Source organism: Canis lupus, chromosome 31 (assembly GCF_048164855.1).
Source record: "Canis lupus baileyi chromosome 31, mCanLup2.hap1, whole genome shotgun sequence".
NCBI lineage: Eukaryota > Metazoa > Chordata > Mammalia > Carnivora > Canidae > Canis > Canis lupus.
In genome coordinates this window covers 18624005-18640828 of record NC_132868.1, presented here as the reverse complement: position 1 = coordinate 18640828, position 16824 = coordinate 18624005, and the positions used below count along the sequence as shown (strand labels likewise).

Sequence of the window (16824 nt, the reverse complement as noted above, 5' to 3'; positions counted from 1 at the left end):
GTGCTGAGCCCATCATGGGAGGAAGGGCAAAAAAGGGCAAACCTGGTTACAAACCCTACTGTCCCAGCATCCTCCTGCTAGAAGCCAGAATGTGGCAGGATGAAGATCTGGCCTTCCTCAAACAGTGGTCACCATGTGAATCCATTAAGTGACTGAATACAGGCATTTCTAAATCTTGAACCGGCACTCAGATCTTCACTGCTACCTTTCCAAAAGCTTTATCTTCAATCAATAATACCCTACCAATTTAGAATAAATAATAATAGTAGTAGTAGTAATAATAATAGCTACCATTTATTGAGCACCTATTCTACTCTGTGCCAGGCACTGTGCTAGGCACTTTTCGTACAAGTCTAATTTAAATCCTCACAACAACCCTGTGAGGTAGGTATTATTATCATCATTTTACATATGAGGGAATTGAGGCTCAGAGAGATTAAGTAACTCTCTTATCACGAAACCAAAAAGTAGTAGAGCTGGGATTCAAGCCCAGAACAACCTGACTCCAAATCCCGTGCTCCTATGAATTAGGGTAGAGGCGGGGGGAGAAGAAGGACCATATTCAAGAAAGACTGTTGAAGTGGAATGGATATGATATGCTGACTAGTAAGAGTTGGGGAAGAATTTAAGTCCATAAATGTTCCTAGCTGGTATGCCTATGTAGACTGTGCTAAAGATCATCAGAGTTGGAATTAAGGAGGAACACACTTGATGGGGGAAATGAGTTGAGTCCATATAGATATGTCCATGGTGACGTCCAGTGGATAACACAGATCTAAAATTTGGAGAGAAGTTGTGGCTGGAGATAGGCATTTTAGAATCACCAGTGTATCAGTGGCAATTGAGGACATCAGGATAGATGACACCATTTGGGTAGTAAACTTAGAGGAAAGAGAAGTGAACCAAAGATGGAACACTGGGAGCACCAACATAGAAGGCATGAGCAATAGTGGAGGAATTCTCAAGGGAGTTGAACAAGGCAGAATCAGAAAAGGAAAAGTATAGGAACCAGTCCTGTAGTGGTGGGAGAAAGCCATGGCCTTGGTTGGGAGCAAATCTAGAGCTCCTAGAACGTAAGCAAGACTGAGTCATGCCTCCAACACAGCCCTTGGTCACCAAATACCCCAGGAAGTACTTGTTAAATGAATAAATGCCAAAATATCTCTACCCTGGTTTGCCCCAGAGCCTGGAGCTTAAGACTGAATCCTACTCTTGACACCCCAGTCCTAAAAATATAGATGCCTCAGTCAGCCAGGAGAATTTATAGAAGAGGCTTAAAGAGAAAGTCATGATTTGCTTAAACTGGAGAATAAGGTAAAAAATAAAACCTAGCATTCAGGATTCCCAAAAGTCCCCCTACCCAACCTTTCTCTGGGGTATCATAGTGATTGTGAAATCACAGAAGGTTGTGTGGGGTAAGGGGCAGGGTGAGAACAACCTGTCAGTTGCTTGGGAAGTCCTTTGCAGAGCCTAACCTGAGATCCAGCTTATGAGCTTTATCCAGGTAGGAGGATGATGGGGACATGTGTGGGAGGCTTGAGGGCTATAAGGGAGGGGACAGGGAAGTCGGGACCAGCCCTACGACCTGGGAGAGAGGGTCCGGCCCTCTGGGTAGGGACCAGCCCTGAGGCTTAAGTGAACTTGCATAGGCACATGTGTGTATGTGTGTGTGTGAGAGAAAGAGAGAAAGAGAGAGAGAGAGAGAGAGAGAGAGATGGGGCACTCTCGGGAAAGGGGAACAGAGTCTCTCATACATGGGTGAGAGTTTGGAGCCCTCCACAAAAGCCTAGTGACTCAACATGTTGAAGTGTAGGTGTGGGAGCTGAACATCCTTGGGAAGCCCTGAGGGGCTGCTGAAGCAGGGCTTCTGGTCTCCTCGGAGGCTGGGCCTCCCTTTGCTGGGGGCTCACAGAAAGTCAAACAGCCCGAAATTCTTGGCTGCTCCAGGCCCAGGAAAAATTGAGGGAAGAGAAAAGAAAGAAAAGAAATGTTTCAGGCCCAGAGGTGAGATGAGCCTGGTTAGTAGGGTTAGGGGTCTGATGGAACCAGCACATACAGCAGGCATGGGGGAGTATGGATATAGGGGTAGAACAGTTATGCTTCCTGGAAGCCGCTAGCAGCTCAGGCAACTTAGGAGGCCTTTCTGGGCTTCTAGTAAAGGCTAGCACAGGCTGGGATAGTGTGGATGGTTACTGGAAGTGACCACAGCTCTAGGATGCAGCACTGAAGCAGTGGCTGGGGTGGAGTAGGGTGGGTTGGGCAGTTAGAGGGGGGGTGGATGAAGCAAGTATTTTTTGTTGTCAGTAGTGCAGGGAAAAAGTTAAGAGATTGGCACACATGCTGGAGGCGATGCGGTTAATGAAGGGTGGATGTAGCTGGAAGGAAAGGTGCGAGGTTCCTGAGGGGAGAAACGTGGGGATAAAGGGGTGAACAGGCCCTCAGGGGGTCTGCGGGGGTCAATTCTTGAAGTGTATGTGGGGAATAAGGAGCAGCACCAGCAAGTCGGGTCCCAGTGACATGAAGGGTCCTGGGAGTCCTGCGCAGCGGTTAGTGGGTAGAGGGACAAGCTGGGTCCGGTGGCAGGTTAGGGGCCGCAGCGGCAATTGGTGGGTGCACCCCGCCCTCACTGCGCCCAGCGAGCAGTTAGCGCGCCTGAATTTAGTTCAATTTATTTCCCTTTCAGGTACCAGACAAAGTAAAAAAGATGGACGGATGGAGAGAGGGACGCAGCCGCCCAGGTGTAGGGGTGGGACGGAAGTAGGGGAGGGGTCCTGTTCACATCACATCCACAAAGAACTCACTGGGGTTTCCCATGGCCATGCGGAAGGACTGTCTGCTGGCGGTCAGTTCGGGGGGCACGGAGGCCAGGTCGCGGCCCGGTGGGGCTCCTGGGGGCCCCATGGCCGCGGGCGGTGGGGGCATCATCAGCATTGGGGGACCGTAGAGAGGGGGTACGCCAGGGGGGCCGTAGCTCGGGTGCGTGTGGTGGCTGCGCAGGCTGCTGGCCATTGAGTGGTGGCTGCGGTGGCTATGCTCGCTGGCGGCAGGACCCGAGCGCTCGCTGGGTGCCCTTTCCCGAGGCCCCCGCAGGCTGCTGCGGGTTGTGTGGTCCGACTCGCTGCCGCTGCCGCCCGACTTCGAGTCCCCCGCCTTCGGGTCCTTCTCCTTCCGCCGGTCACTGCCGCTACGGTTGGAGCCACTGCTCCGGCTGCCTATAGGCGACAGGCAGGCCCCCAGCGGGGCATGTTCAGAGCTTGCAGAAGCAGTTTGGGGCTGTGCACCACCCTCCACCCCCTCCACCTTACCTTCACTGTGCTGACTGCTGGCGCTGCCCCCACCATAGCTGTACCCCAGTTCTGGGAAGCCTGGGTGTGGGTTGTAGGGGTGTGGGGGTGGCGGGTACTGGTAAGGGAAGGCCATGGGCCACGGCGCAGCCCCAGGGTGTGGCAAAGGGGCCAGAGTGTCCTGGTCAGAGGCTCCGCTGGAACCGTCGTGATCATGGAGGGACAAGTTGGCCATGTCTGTGGAGGGGAGGGGAGGCCCAGATGAGTTGGGTCTGTGCCCTGCCCCCACACCCCTAGGTCAGGAGAGAGAGGTCCCCAGTCTAGGTCGGTACATTTACTATGACACCTAACAGCAGTGGAAGTTTATTCCCTAAATGAGAGGAGGCAGAGGTCAGAGATCTCTCACTTCTTCAGACCCACCCTGTGCCACCCACCGGAGATGGTGGAGAGGGAGACTGCAGACACAACACCAAGAAACACCTTCCTCAGGAAGGCCCTGAGTCCCCACCCCACTTCAGATGCTCCAGGCAGAATCCTGACACCCCACTCCCAGTCCCAGGGAGGCCCCCTTCCAAGTATTTGACAGTTTCCTCTCCTTCCTCAGTAAACTAGATGGGCAATGTTCTCTTCTGTTCACTTAAGGGAATATGAGAAACTGAAATAGCAGACAGGTATTGCAAACCTGCAAGTCATTGGGCATAATACAAAGCGCTTCAACTCATGCAAATGTTACCACCATCCTATGAAGAGGGAATTAGTCACATTTTTTCCAGGTGAGGAAAGTGAAGTCCAGAGAGGTTAAATGACCCACCTGAGGTCAATCCAAATTGTAGCCAGAGCAGAAGCTAGGAGTTGCTTACTTTCGTCTTACCTTTCCAGGTGAGTCATTAGTAAGAAGTAGGGAGCAGTTTGGGGAAATTTAGGTGAAATTTTGCCCTCACCCTTCACCTAGGGCTAAAAAAAAAAAATACCCATTATAGGCCAAAACAAACAGGCCTTTCAGAGCCTCCCCATACAAAAGAAAGCCCTTGGCTCAGATCGATTTTCTGGTGCTGCTGTGGAAGGTGGAAAGGGATCCGAAAGAGAACAACTTAGGTGCCTCCTCTGTGTCCTCCACTCCATTCCCAGCCAGGCCTCATTCTTGACAGCACTCATCTCAGGGTATTAACATTACTTGTTTCATGTCTCTTGCTCCCACAGTAAACTGTGCAGTCCTTAAAGGCAAGGCTGCCCCGACCAATATTGGAATTACCTAAAAGGGGATACAAGGGGCCACCAAAGAGATTACCTGGCTGGGACACCCCTTGCTCACACCTCATCATACCAGGTCCCAGAGCTCTGAGAGAGCTAGAGTTGCCCTCCAGGCCAGGTGCTGGATACAGATGGAGCCCTTCGTTCCAAGTCCTTAAATAAGCCAGCCCAACCTTCCAGAGGAGAAGAGGTCAGGAGAGGTGGTCTGTGGAATCTACCGGTCAAGCCATCAACATGTTAAGGCCTGCAGCTAGCAGGGTGTAGTGGTGGTGAGAAGCAGGGGCCTGCCCTGGCTCATGCCCCAAGAGCTGGTGACTATTTCAGCCTCCAGGCTATTGTCCTGAAGGGAGTGACTGTGGGTTCCTGGGGATTCCAGATCTCCAGCTCTTTCCTTTGAGCCTGCCACATTCCCAGCTGAGGAGACCCTGGCCAGTGAGAAGCAAAAGACCTGTCAGCATATCTCTAACCTGGGCTTCTGGGGGCCTTGGCCATGGGTAGAAGACCCAAGAGGCTCCAGGGATAGAACAACATCTCTTAAGCAAAAATCACAGCTGTCTTGAGAAGCTATAGGGATCCTCGGAGGTTCAGGGCCAGGGCTGACTTATTCTAATGATGATAATAATAACCACACAGGATAGAGTAAGAAGCCATTAATTATAAGATGCACCCCAATTTCAGAGATACTGAAATGTGAAAGAAATGTTCATCTTAGAATCAATTAAGTTTATGAATAATGGAGAACATTTTAGAGCACTTACTGTGGGCCGAACATGGTGCTCAAAGCATTATACAAGGTCTTAACCTCTAAACAGCTCTGAGAGTTTCTAGTATTACCTCCAACTTACAGATCAAGAAATTAAGGGAATGAGAGGCTGTCACTTACTCATGTTCACAGTGAGAGCAAAGCTAGGATTTGAACTCAGACCTGTCCAACTTCAAAACCCTATGCACCTATCACCCTCCATCATGAACTTATGCCCTGCAGCAATAGCCTTTCTAGTCTTAGATCCTAATCTGAAGCATTTTAAAAGTTAGTTTTTGGACTTTAGCCAGTAAGCACCACTGGACTAACCAAAGACTCCCTGAGGTAGAGGCGGCTGCTGGGAGTGGGCCTCTGCTCCCAGCCCTGAGCAATGTTGTTCTGTTTTGAGGACTCCCCTTCCTTCCCAAGGGCTATCTACATGCTCAGGAAAAGAGGGGGTTCCCTGCACACCTTTACTCCTTAAAAGCCCTCATTAGCTTTGCACTCTCTCGAGATCAAGCCCAAACTGCTCGATGCAGCTTGCAGAGTCCCTCTATAAGATGGCCCTGACAGTTTCTCCAGTTTCATCCCAAGGCCTGGCCCACCCTCAAGGGTCTGAGAAGGCTGGGGACCTGGGGCCTCAGGCCAGCCCCAGGTCTGGCCTTGGTGGAACCTGCTTGGTGCTGGGAGGGTGATCAGGGGCCAACCATAGGACCTTTGTTTGACTCTGCTAGGACAATGCTTCGGCAACACCACACACCTACACAGCTCCAGATGGTAGTAAGTAAAAGGGCTCTAGAGCCAGAAAGACCTGGACCCAAGGCCTAACTCCTCTGCATCTGGCTGTGAGAATGGGTGGACTATTGAACTTCTCGAAGTCTCAGTTTCCTCAGCTGAAATAGGGATAGTGATCCATCTCCCTGAAGGTGAGGAGGCGGGGGTTGTGAGTACTGAGTGAGAGCAACATGACGCTTAGAAATAACCTGCATGGTGCCAAAAACAGAGGAGGCACTTTGAAAATGCCCACCCCAAGATGGGGACACAGAGCAGGTGAAAAGGCCCAACTGGGCTCTGCTTCTACTAGAGAAGGAAGCCTGGGTCAGCGCTCAAGCTGGGCCCCCAGCTTGGCTGCCCACTCCTGCTTCCCATGGGTGTCTGGGGGTCTGCTGCCACATCCCTGGGCACCTCCCCACTCCCAGCCAGGAGACGAGCAAGGAGGTCAGGGAGGCACATACTGCCACAGAGGTCACCGAAGATGTAGTAGCACTGCTCAGAGAAGGTGATCTTGTTGACAGTGTGGCGGATGAAGCCGGCTTTTAGCAGGTTGCTGGCATACTTGCGGGCCTCTCGCCGGTCAGTGAAGCCTTCCACGTTGTGGTATAGCCAGTCCACCACATCCGAGCCTAGGGGCAAGGCCGCCACTTGAATGGGAGGCCCACCTGACTTGGGCTCATCTGACCTCACAGAAGCCACAAGGCTGGGGCTGGTTCCAGCTCAAAGAAGTGGACCAAGGGAGATCTTCAGCCCCCAGCCTGCCCTTCCCAACACTCCCCACCCTGCCCTTCATCCCACCATGGGGCCCTCTCACCGATGAAAGCATTGGGGATGGTAATCTTGAGCCACATGCGGTCACGGACCTCCAGCCCAGATTCAGGGGAGGCCATGGCTTTTACAATGGCAGCCATGTCACTGTGGATGGACAGGTGGAAGTCATCTAGGCCTGGGGGTGGGAGGCAGAATGGTGAGGCAGAAAGGAGCTACAGAGTTAGGTAGAGAAGAGTCTGCATTGCAGTTCTACCACCCAAAAATCATGGACCAATGTTGAACGCACATTACTGACTTCTAGGACACTTAGTTTCCTCTTTTGTAAAAATAGGGACTTTAATATTTATTTTGCAAGGATTTTTTTTTTTTTAAGTAGGCTCTATGCCCAATGTGGAGCCTGACACAGGGCTTGAATTCACAACCCTGAGATCAAGACCTGAGCTGAGGTCAAGAGTCCAATGCTTAACCAACTGAGCCACCTAGGCACCCCATATTTTGCAAGGATATTTGAAGAGAGAACTAAATAATGTAAGTGAAGGTGCTTAGCATACTGTATAATATGAGTGCTATAGTAAAAATGGCAGTTTTTTTACTGAGTGCTTACTTTATGCCACATACTAGAATTGAAGCTTCATTTATATCCTCTCATTAAACCTCCATCCGTCGCCTCAGAACCTGGTAGAGTGCATATCATTGGTCCCATTTTACTAGAGGAAACTGAGGCTTGCTGGGTGTTCAGTACAGGTTCAGAGGCAAACACTGTTTAGTGAGGGTCGGGTGTCCACTGAGGGAAGAAGCTGCAGTGTGAGGTAGCTGGAATGAATTCAGCCTCCTCTCCAGCCCGCTATGACTTTTAAGCAAGAGTCTCCATGTGGGCTTTAATCAGTCCCTCCCACCGGACCGCATCTGCTGGGCCTAGGGGGCAGGGTTGGGCACTCACGCTCTGTGTCAGGGATGGAGCTGGTGATGGAAGAGCTGGTGGAGGTGATGGTGCTCAGGGAGGGGCTCATGCCATAGGCAGGGAAGGTGCCGGTCATGGCTGCAGTGTGGGAGACCCAGGCTGCAGGGTCAATGGGCCGGATGGGCTCACCTGCAGGGAGGATGAGAGGTCAGGGGCTGTCCACCCTGCCCACTGCCAGGCCCAATAGGGTAGGTATGAGGGTTCAGGCAACACAGAAGGAAGGAGAGACAGGGTTCACATGTGCCAAGCACCAGCTTTAGGGCCAAGTCCCCCAACCACTTACTCCTGGGCAGTGTGAAGCAACCACGTGGACTTGGGTCCCAGCACTTGGCTACAGTCAGGGTGATGGGCCTGAAAGCAAGGGTGTCCCTAGTAAGGGCAGGGTACGCGGAATCTAGACCAATCCCCTGGCATGATGGCCAGAAATTCCTGCCCTCTCCTTCCCAATGTCCCATGCCATCCATACCCCGGTTTGTGCACAATCTCCCGCAGCACCCGGACTGCGTCGTCATTACTCATGTTCTCAAAGTTGATCTCGTTTACCTGGGTGAGAGGACCAGAAGTGGGATAAGCAGCTGGGTTGGGGAGGTGAGTAGGGAGGCTGACCTTAGTGGATCAAGAGGTCTTCCCCCTACCAAGAAGTGGGCTCTAAATGAGCAGGGTGCAGGGGACAGGGATTATCTCCCTACTCCCCATCCACACCACCATTCCAGGTGGGCAACGGTACCTGCAACAGCATATCTCCTGGCTCAATGCGTCCATCTGCAGCCACAGCCCCACCCTTCATGATAGAGCCGATATAGATGCCTCCGTCACCACGCTCGTTGCTTTGGCCCACGATAGAGATGCCCAGAAAGTTGTACTTTTCTACAGAGAGTGATACAACCTTAAGAGGGAAACAAAGTTCCTACCCAGATTCTGAACCCCTTATTAGAAAAGGGTGGAAAGGGATTGGGATGAACATTCACTGAACCTGAATCAGGCCCTGTGTTCAGCATGGTCAAGCATACTTCCATTTAGTCCTTGCTAGCTCTGCTGCAGGGATTCTTAGTCCCATTTTACAAAGCAGGCAACCGAGGTTCGGAGAACTTCGATAACTTTTCTAAGCCATTAAGTGGCAGAGCCAGGATTCAAACTCAGACTTAAATTCCAAGGTTGGGGCTCTTTTCACTACATCGAGCTATCTCCTAAAGACAGTACCTAAGGCAGAAATCAGAGAACAACAAGCAATGCTGAAAAACGGAAAGGGGATAGGAATCAGAAATTACTTCCTCCAGGAAGCCTTCCCTGCTGTCATCCTCTGCTTCCACACCTCTCTGTGCTTGTCTCTGCCATAGCCCTGATCTTGGGATATGGAAATGACCAGTTTATGTACTAGTTTATGTTCATGAGAGAGCGCTCCTCAGGGGCAGGAAACATTAACCTTTTTTTTTTTTTTTTTTTTTTTTTTTAGGAAACATTATCTTGTGTTTCGCTGAGCTCCTGCCTGGTGTCTGGCATACAGCAGGAGCTCAAGAGTATTATTTCACCAGACTCACCCATGTTGAGAGTGACTGTGATGATGTTGAGTGACATGGTAGAGTCCGTGATGCTGCTGAAGGATGAGGACTGGAATAGACAGAGGCCCCATCTGTCGCAGTGGCCGCTGGGGTGGCAAGAACTCACTGCTCCCAACTAGCTCCTCCTCGAGGTGAGCCCTCAGCGCTCCCTCCCCTCTAAGGCTCAAACGCTGGCCCGATAGGAGGGGATCTAAGGAAGCACAACACCCTGGGTCTGCCTGGACAGGGCTCAGTGTACCCCCACCCATCCTTGGCATCTCAGGCCCGTACCCGCTCAATCCGTGAAACCTTCTGCTTCCTCCGCCGCCGCTTATGTCTTCTCATCAGGCGTGAGGCGCTGCTCTGTTCTGTGGAGCTGCTGAACCTGGAGGGCCCACAGTCGTTCCCCACCAGGCTGGCCCAGCCCTGCCCCATAAGAGGCACTGCGGGGCCCAAGTCCCCCATGCAAAACCCACTGCCCTCCCAGGGTACCACCATCCTGGGAGGTGAGGGGGTCAGGACTGTTCAGGGGTCACCTGCCCCAAAGTACCAATGAACCCAAAGCCCCACCTGCTGGTGGAGTCATCCTCATCCGAATCAAAGAAGCTGGTGGTCTCTAACTCGCTGCTCATAAGGGTGGATGAGCTATCATAACCCCCTGGTTCTCGCCGCCGTTCCCCCTTTGCAGTTCCATTTAGCCGGGTTGCTGTGGGAATAGAGGCAGCTGGGTTCGCAGTGCTGACACAGGAGGGAAGGGAGGACACAGGGCTGGGCTAAGGGCTGTGCTGCGGGCAGGCACATCCAGAGCTCAGGAAAGGGCAGAGAAGTGGGTAGCTGAATGGAAGCAGTGAGGAAGGTGTAGGGGTGGGGAGGGGAGACATCTGTTTAGGGAAGACGCACTGTGCTCTGGGCCGTCCCTCCTGCGTGGCCGCTCACGCTGGGCAGATACCAAGGAGTCCGTCTCTGTGTCATTGTCCAGGTTCTCCTGGCTGCCTCCACCAGCATGAGGGCTACAGGGAAGAGAAGACTTGGTGGGAGAGGGGGCAGGCTGGGGGCTCCCTCCTCCCCCAGCCCTTGGCTGAGCAGATGCAGCCCTCTCCCATGGGCCCGCTCCACTCTCAGGTCACACTCACTGGAATGATGGGGGCCGGGAGTCCCCAATGCCTCCTGTGCGCTCCATGGGCGGTGGCAGGTCTGATGGGTTGTCAGCACAGAAGGGAGCTGCCTCTGGGTGTGAGCCCTCAGCAGACACCAACTGATGGGGATAGAATGGGTGGGTAGTGTGGTACAGGGGCACCAGGGAAAAAGCAGATAGTTGGCTTCTGGCCGGGCATGCAGCCTTGGGGAGAATGAAGCAGGGGGCATGGAGGAGAAGAGATAGGACTGTGAAAGGTCAGCTGTGATGAGGAACGGACTCACTGCTGGTAGACGGTGAGGATGGGGGGCATGAGCTATTGTAGCGGGATGGGGACAGAGAATAAGGGTCAGTGGTCCAAGGGAGAAGTTGGCTGGAAGCTCAGGCAAAGTGCCTCAAAGGGCAAAGGAGACATTTGTGTCTCCAATGAGTGTTTCTCACCCCTTCCTTCCCCACATTCCACCCCCACCCCTCACCTTTCACTAAGGCTACAGAATCCGGGGTGAGAAACAGTTCAGGTAGAAAACTCAGGGGAAATTCAGATACTGAAGGATAAACCCACCAGCTACAATCTTAGTAATGCTTTTCCTCTGTCTAGCCCACCACAGGAACGCAAGAAGAGAGAGGGCTAAGGAGGGCTCCTTACCCAGGACACCACCCGGCCATTGAAGCAGGGCAGCTTGGCATTGTCGTCAGAAATCTCCTCCTTCACCACTCTGCAGGGAAAGGGTGGGGGTGTCAGAATGAGCTTTCTGGGGTAGAAATGGAAGTGTCATCACAATCCTAACTCAGGGGATCCTTTCTCCACCCTAAACTGGGAATCATGCCACTAACCTAAGCCTATTCAAGTGGGAGCAGAAGTGGGGAACACTTAGGGACAGCTCTTTAGCACCACCAGGAAGACAACAGCCCTGTCCAGGCCATGTGTCATCCTAGGGTGTCCTCTCAGTCATCAGGTGATTGCAAATTACACCTGACAAAGTGTTATCTGCCCTGAGAGTGGCTACTCCCTAGAACCTGAGAGTGCTTAGCCCAGCCCAACATAGCTCTTCTGGGCTGGACTTATTCTTTCCCTCTGACCCTAAACAAGGAAAAAGCACACCCTTATTTCTGTCTTTCCCTTCTTGGGAATCTTGACATTCTTTTGGGAGGTGTGGATGATGAGTTTAGGAAAGAGAAGGGGGAAAGGTATTTACTGAACATCCTCCACTGCCATTATGATAATAGTACAAACTGCTCTCATTTACTGAGCATGTATCATGGGCCAAGCACTAAGCTACTTGCATCACTTCTTTTTATACTCACAGCATTGCTAAGATAGATACAGTAACTAAGGCTTAGTAGGTTCAGAGATTCACTTACAGTCACACCACTAATAAGAACTGGAATTTGAATCCTGGTCAGTGTGATTCTTCAGCCTTTATTCTTACCTATTATACCATCTTATCTTCCTGTAGTAAGAATGTGTAATATTCACATCACCTTCATTGTATGGACAAGATCCTCATTTTATGAATAAAGAAATGGAGAAACATTCAGTAGACATGGGAGAAACTTGTCCCAGGTCACAAAGCTGGAAGATGTCAGAGATGGAATTCAACGCCAAGCTTTCCTGACTCCAAAACCCATGGTCTTTTCATAGTATTTCACATTTTTCCCCATACAGTGACAGGTGATGTGGATCTGTGTGTGTGGCGCGGGTGTGGGGAGACAGTGATGTGGGATATGGAGGGGGTGGATGTGTACACAGGCATGTAGTTTGGCTAAAGGGATGCATCAAGGCAAGAAGTCAGACCATGATTACAGTTTGGGGCCAGGGAAAGGAACGGAAAAGTTTGATGGCTGCAGACTGTGTCAAATAACCCAGGAGTACAGAGAGGGAAAGATGTGATCGGGGACAAGACAAGATCGGGGACACATGCCTGGTTGTGAGCAGAGAGAAGATAGCAAGGAAGGAAGCTGGGAAGCCTAGTCCTGTTCTTGGAGCAGCTTCTGCCCAGAGCCGGGAACGTGCTTGGCTCTTTGTGATGCTCACATTCTTGGACTCACCGCCAAGTCTGAAGATGGAGCCTGCCCTTCTCCCTCCCACCCAGCTCTGGTTCCTCCACCATTTCCAACCCCACAAAGACCCTGGGAAAGCAGCTCTAATTATCCTGGTCAAGCCATAATGGCAGAAAGCCTAGGGATAGAATGTGCTAAAAAGAAGGGACACAGAGGTAGCTCAGAGTCACCAGCCAGTCTTGGCTACAGGGTACCCGAAGCTTGCACCCCATTATGGGAACTGGGGCTCAAAAGAAAATGGGGTATGTGGGTCACAGGGCAGATGATCTGCTCTGGAGAGGGTCTCCCTGTGGTGGGAAACTGCTGCTGAGTCCCCCCCACCCCCTTCCCCAGCAGGCCCCATCACACAGCTCCATGCTACAGATGTTTCCTCTCTTTCTAGGGGTCACCAACAGGTCACCAAGGCTCTGCTGACTCATACGGATCAGCTGATCTTCAGCAACAGCCTTGGGGGACCTCAGACAGTCCTCCCCTCCCACCATGGAGATGAATGCCTCAGGGGCTCAGCGTTGCACAGCATTAACACACACACACTCTCTCTCTCTCTCTCTCTCTCTCTCTCTCCCTCACACACACACATACACACACACACACACACACACACACACAGGCCCCAAGCAGAGTTGAACAAATCTGGGTTTTAATTCTGCCACTTATTAGCCCTCCTATCTTAGAGAAGTTTCTTAACTTTTCAAGCCTTTGTCTTGTCCTGGTAACTGGGATTTGTGAATGCCTGGCATGATCTAGGCTTACAATAAAAGCTTGTTATTAACCGTGTCAATTTTTAGCAAGTTCCACACTCTCTTTCCAACTAGGTGTAAGCTCCTAAGGGCAGGGACCAAACAAATCTGCGTATCACTCATCATCATTCATTCAATTAAAAAGCCTTTACTAAGAACCCAGCAGGCTTTAAATCCTGCGCTTGCCATTGTATAAACCTCAAGAAGCATCAGACCAGGAGTCTAAAAAAAAAAAAAAAAAAGACCAGGAGTCTACCTTGTCCTTAGAGGTTATGGCCCAATGGATAGTTCATACAACTATATGGTAAGTAGGAAGTGGTCAGAACCTGAGAGCAGCAGATGTGTTCACTGGACAGACAGCTGTTGAGTATTACTTAGGTGTCAGGTCCTGGCTAGGAGCTTGGTATGTGTAAGGATAAAGAGGATAAAGTCCTATAACTTTAAAAGCTAAACGCAGAGGATGGGAAATTGTGGACCTGGGGAAGACAAGGGAAGAGCAGTGTGCTCTGGGTAGAAGGCCCAGAGGCTGGGCAGTATGTGATGTGGAGCAGGGAGCAGCATAGTTGGTAGCCCAACTTCCCAAGATGCTCCTGCCCACGGCTCAAGGTCACTCTAGCATCCATCCACCAACTCCCTCAGTGCTGAAAATGTTTATTTTTCCTCCATTTCCCAAGTCATTTAAGAGGGTCCTTTCTGCTTTAGCTTGACAAGTACTTCTGGAGACCAGATGGGAGATGGGGAGTCCTCACGCCCTACAAACCAGAACTTCATAGGGTGAGCCTGGAGAGCAGGCTCTGACCTACTGTCCCATCTGTCAGCAGGGGTCGATGGCCTCTGCCCGACCCTGGTCTCATGGGGCTAGGATAAGTGGCAGCCCTATCACCTTTACAGTTTGCCAAGGCTCAGCATCTCCCTCAGAGAGCATGTATCTGTTCAGTGGTGATAATAATAACACCTACCATTGTGTGATTAAGGTCATAGACTTTGGAGCCAATTTCTTATGCAGAATCAAGCTCTGCCACTTACTTAGCTGTATGGCCTTGAGTTAATTAAGTTTTCTCTGTGCTCTAGTTTCTTCAACTATAAATCGGAGATATTACTGCTTATTTCATAGGGCTGTTAAGATGATTGAAGGAGTAAAGATTTGAAAAGCATTTAGACCAGTGCATGCACACTGAAGCACCATAGAAAGAGTCTGTTAAATAAATAAATGAAATATATATACTTCTCAGTCACGAGTTTTCTGTGACAAGACAGCCCTACCAGCCCTCTCCTGCTCAATAATCCTTCTGTGGATAAAAACAAAATCTCCTCCTTTAGCTTTGTTCTCAACCCTGTTAAAACAGTCTACTATAATATTTTGCAAAAGATGACTCAAGTACCACTAATGTATGAAAGATTGCTTCAAGTGCACCTGAATGTTTAATTCAGTAGTTAAGTATTTATTTTTAACATATTTGAGAAATACAAATAGAAAATCAAACCTTGATTTCATATTACTGATTGGGTCAAGCTAAGAAAGAATGAGTGAACTGATAGTAGATTTAAAGAACAATAAGTCAACAGTAAGCAGATGTAATGGGGTTTCTCCTATAACTGCAGTTAGGCCTGGCTTGACAGCAGCCTGGGGGTAGTGGGAGGCAGCCCAGAGAGGTATAGGTTTAGGAGGTGGGGGCTAAACCCAGTGGGTTCAGAGGTGAGATAAGGGTGGAGACACAGGCCTGTCCTAGTCCCTCAAAGGCATCTGGTCCCAGGGTGGCTCCAGCACACTCTAGCTGATTGCCCTTATCCCATACCCTGAGGCTGCATCTTGTTCTTTTCCAAATCTATTTTTCTCTTACCAGGCCAAGGCATCTGTCCCCTCACTCTCACCCCTTGCAGATCGATCCCTCTTCAGAATCTTCCAATCAAGGGTGTCCGTCTCTGGACTGAAGCCAGACAACCATTACAACACCAGGAATACCCCACCCCAGGGTAGGAAGAACAACAGAAGAATGGTCAAAAGCTGCATAGCCCTTCCCACTGTACAAAGCACTCTCACACAGAATCTCATGGGCTCATCAAACCCTGAGTTCCGTGGGGAAAGGTGACAGCAAAACATGCTAGGTAGAAGAGAGAAGGTGCTTGCTTTCTAGGGCCAAGAGGGCAGGGGTCCTGGAAGAGAAGCCAGACTCATCAACACAGGGAAGGAGAATGTCTCCCCTCACTCAGCTCTGAGGCCTCAGCTCCAGGGAGCAGTGCAGGCCTCAGACTGGGGTTGGAGAGACAGCCTTTAGGCCTGGAGGGCTGGGGAAAGCCTTCCCCACAGGCCTCCAGGCCCAGTGCCCAGTTAGTGTGGGACAGGCAAGTCTGGGGGCCTCCCCCTCCCCCAGTCCCCTGGGAGTTGTGGGGGGGGGGGGCGAGGGGATGGGCCAGACTCCCCCTCCCAGGCCAGCTGCTACAGAACCTTCCGGCTCCAACATTCCATCCCCTCTTAAAGGGGAAGTGGCTGCTTCCAAACTCCGCCTGTCCAAAGCCCTGCAGCTGGGTGGAGAAGACCCCGCCAGGGAGAAGATGAAGAACACCAAGAGACTCTTCCTGGCCCTCCCATCCAGGCTCTGAGGCCCTTTCCAAGGTCTCCCCCTTGGCCACCATCTGGAGGGGAAATCAGCACCTAGGCCAGGGGGGACTTCTCAGGGGTCAGGCACTCCAATTCCCTGACAACATCCTGAACACCCCACAAGGAAGGGGAGACAGCTAAATAAACATTAGGTCTGCTGGCTTAGCTTGCAACCTGGCCCCTGAAAACCCCTTCACCAACTCCCCCTCCCCCCAGTTCAAAGTCCCACTGCATAGCCCCTGTATGCACTACTCCAAATATGGCTGAGTGGTGGAGCTGAAAAGATGGAGAGGGCAAAGGCCGAGTGCCAAACACCCCAATTCTATGCTAAAAAGGTGGCTCCCTTGGCAGGCGGACGGCTGGGGACTCGGCTCTGGAATCGGGTGGGGGTGTGTGTGTCTAAGTGGGCCGCTGGTCTCTGAGGAGGTGAAGGGGGCTTGGAACTCTGGTTGCTCTTGGGGAGCTGGACGTCCTCCTAAAATGGGGGGGGGGGCTAGGTCCCCCCCCAAGGTAAAAGGAGAGTCCCTAAAGGGGCTGGCACTCCAGCCTCTGAAAAAGCCAGGCGGCCCCCCAAATGGCCAGGTCGCCGCCTGGAATCCAGAGTAGGGCCAGAAGCCAGTGCAGCAAGGGGAGCCCAAGCTGGCCCCGCGGGCCCCGAGAAGCCGGAAGGGCCGGGGTCCCCCGGAGGTGAGGCGGGGGCCATCCTCACCCGAAATCGTCGTCCATAGACTTGAAGAAGAACTTATAGCTGGGTCGCTGCAGAACGCCCTTAAAGTCAGCCAAGGTGACGCGCTCGGCGGGCAGGGGCAGCTTCACCAGGTACGGCGTCTCCTGCCCGTCCAGGTGGTAGATGATCTTGGTCTCGCCCATGGCTCCGGCCTCGGGGCCCGCGGCCCGCGCGCGGCCTGCTCCGGCGGCCTGGCCGGGCCGGGCCGGGCCGGGCCGGGCCGGGCCTCTGGCGGCGGCGG

At 51.9% G+C, this 16824-nt stretch overlaps 1 protein-coding gene and 1 long non-coding RNA gene across 3 annotated transcripts; one reads left to right on the top strand and one right to left on the bottom strand.

The window, feature by feature from the left end:
* Positions 1–272: 272 nt before the first annotated feature.
* DVL3 (dishevelled segment polarity protein 3) lies at positions 273–16781 on the bottom strand. 2 transcript variants are annotated; one of them, XM_072807603.1, is made up of 16 exons: positions 16566–16781; positions 11103–11172; positions 10455–10576; positions 10222–10331; positions 9892–10027; positions 9613–9706; positions 9322–9391; positions 8511–8650; positions 8250–8326; positions 8067–8134; positions 7763–7912; positions 6866–6997; positions 6513–6680; positions 3306–3521; positions 2802–3212; positions 273–1938 (listed from the first exon to the last, which is right to left on the bottom strand). In XM_072807603.1, exons 1-16 carry the CDS (start codon positions 16724–16726, stop codon positions 1907–1909), a joined length of 2157 nt encoding a protein of 718 aa, XP_072663704.1. In that variant the 5' UTR covers positions 16727–16781; the 3' UTR covers positions 273–1906. The 2 variants fall into 2 exon arrangements, with proteins under 2 accessions (XP_072663704.1, XP_072663706.1); XM_072807605.1 differs by having other exon boundaries at positions 273–3212; positions 16566–16780.
* Positions 2671–13493, top strand: LOC140622095 (uncharacterized). The gene is made up of 4 exons (XR_012021804.1): positions 2671–6203; positions 7199–7350; positions 9237–9473; positions 11055–13493. It is a non-coding gene; the product is annotated as an uncharacterized lncRNA (long non-coding RNA).
* Positions 16782–16824: the final 43 nt, after the last annotated feature.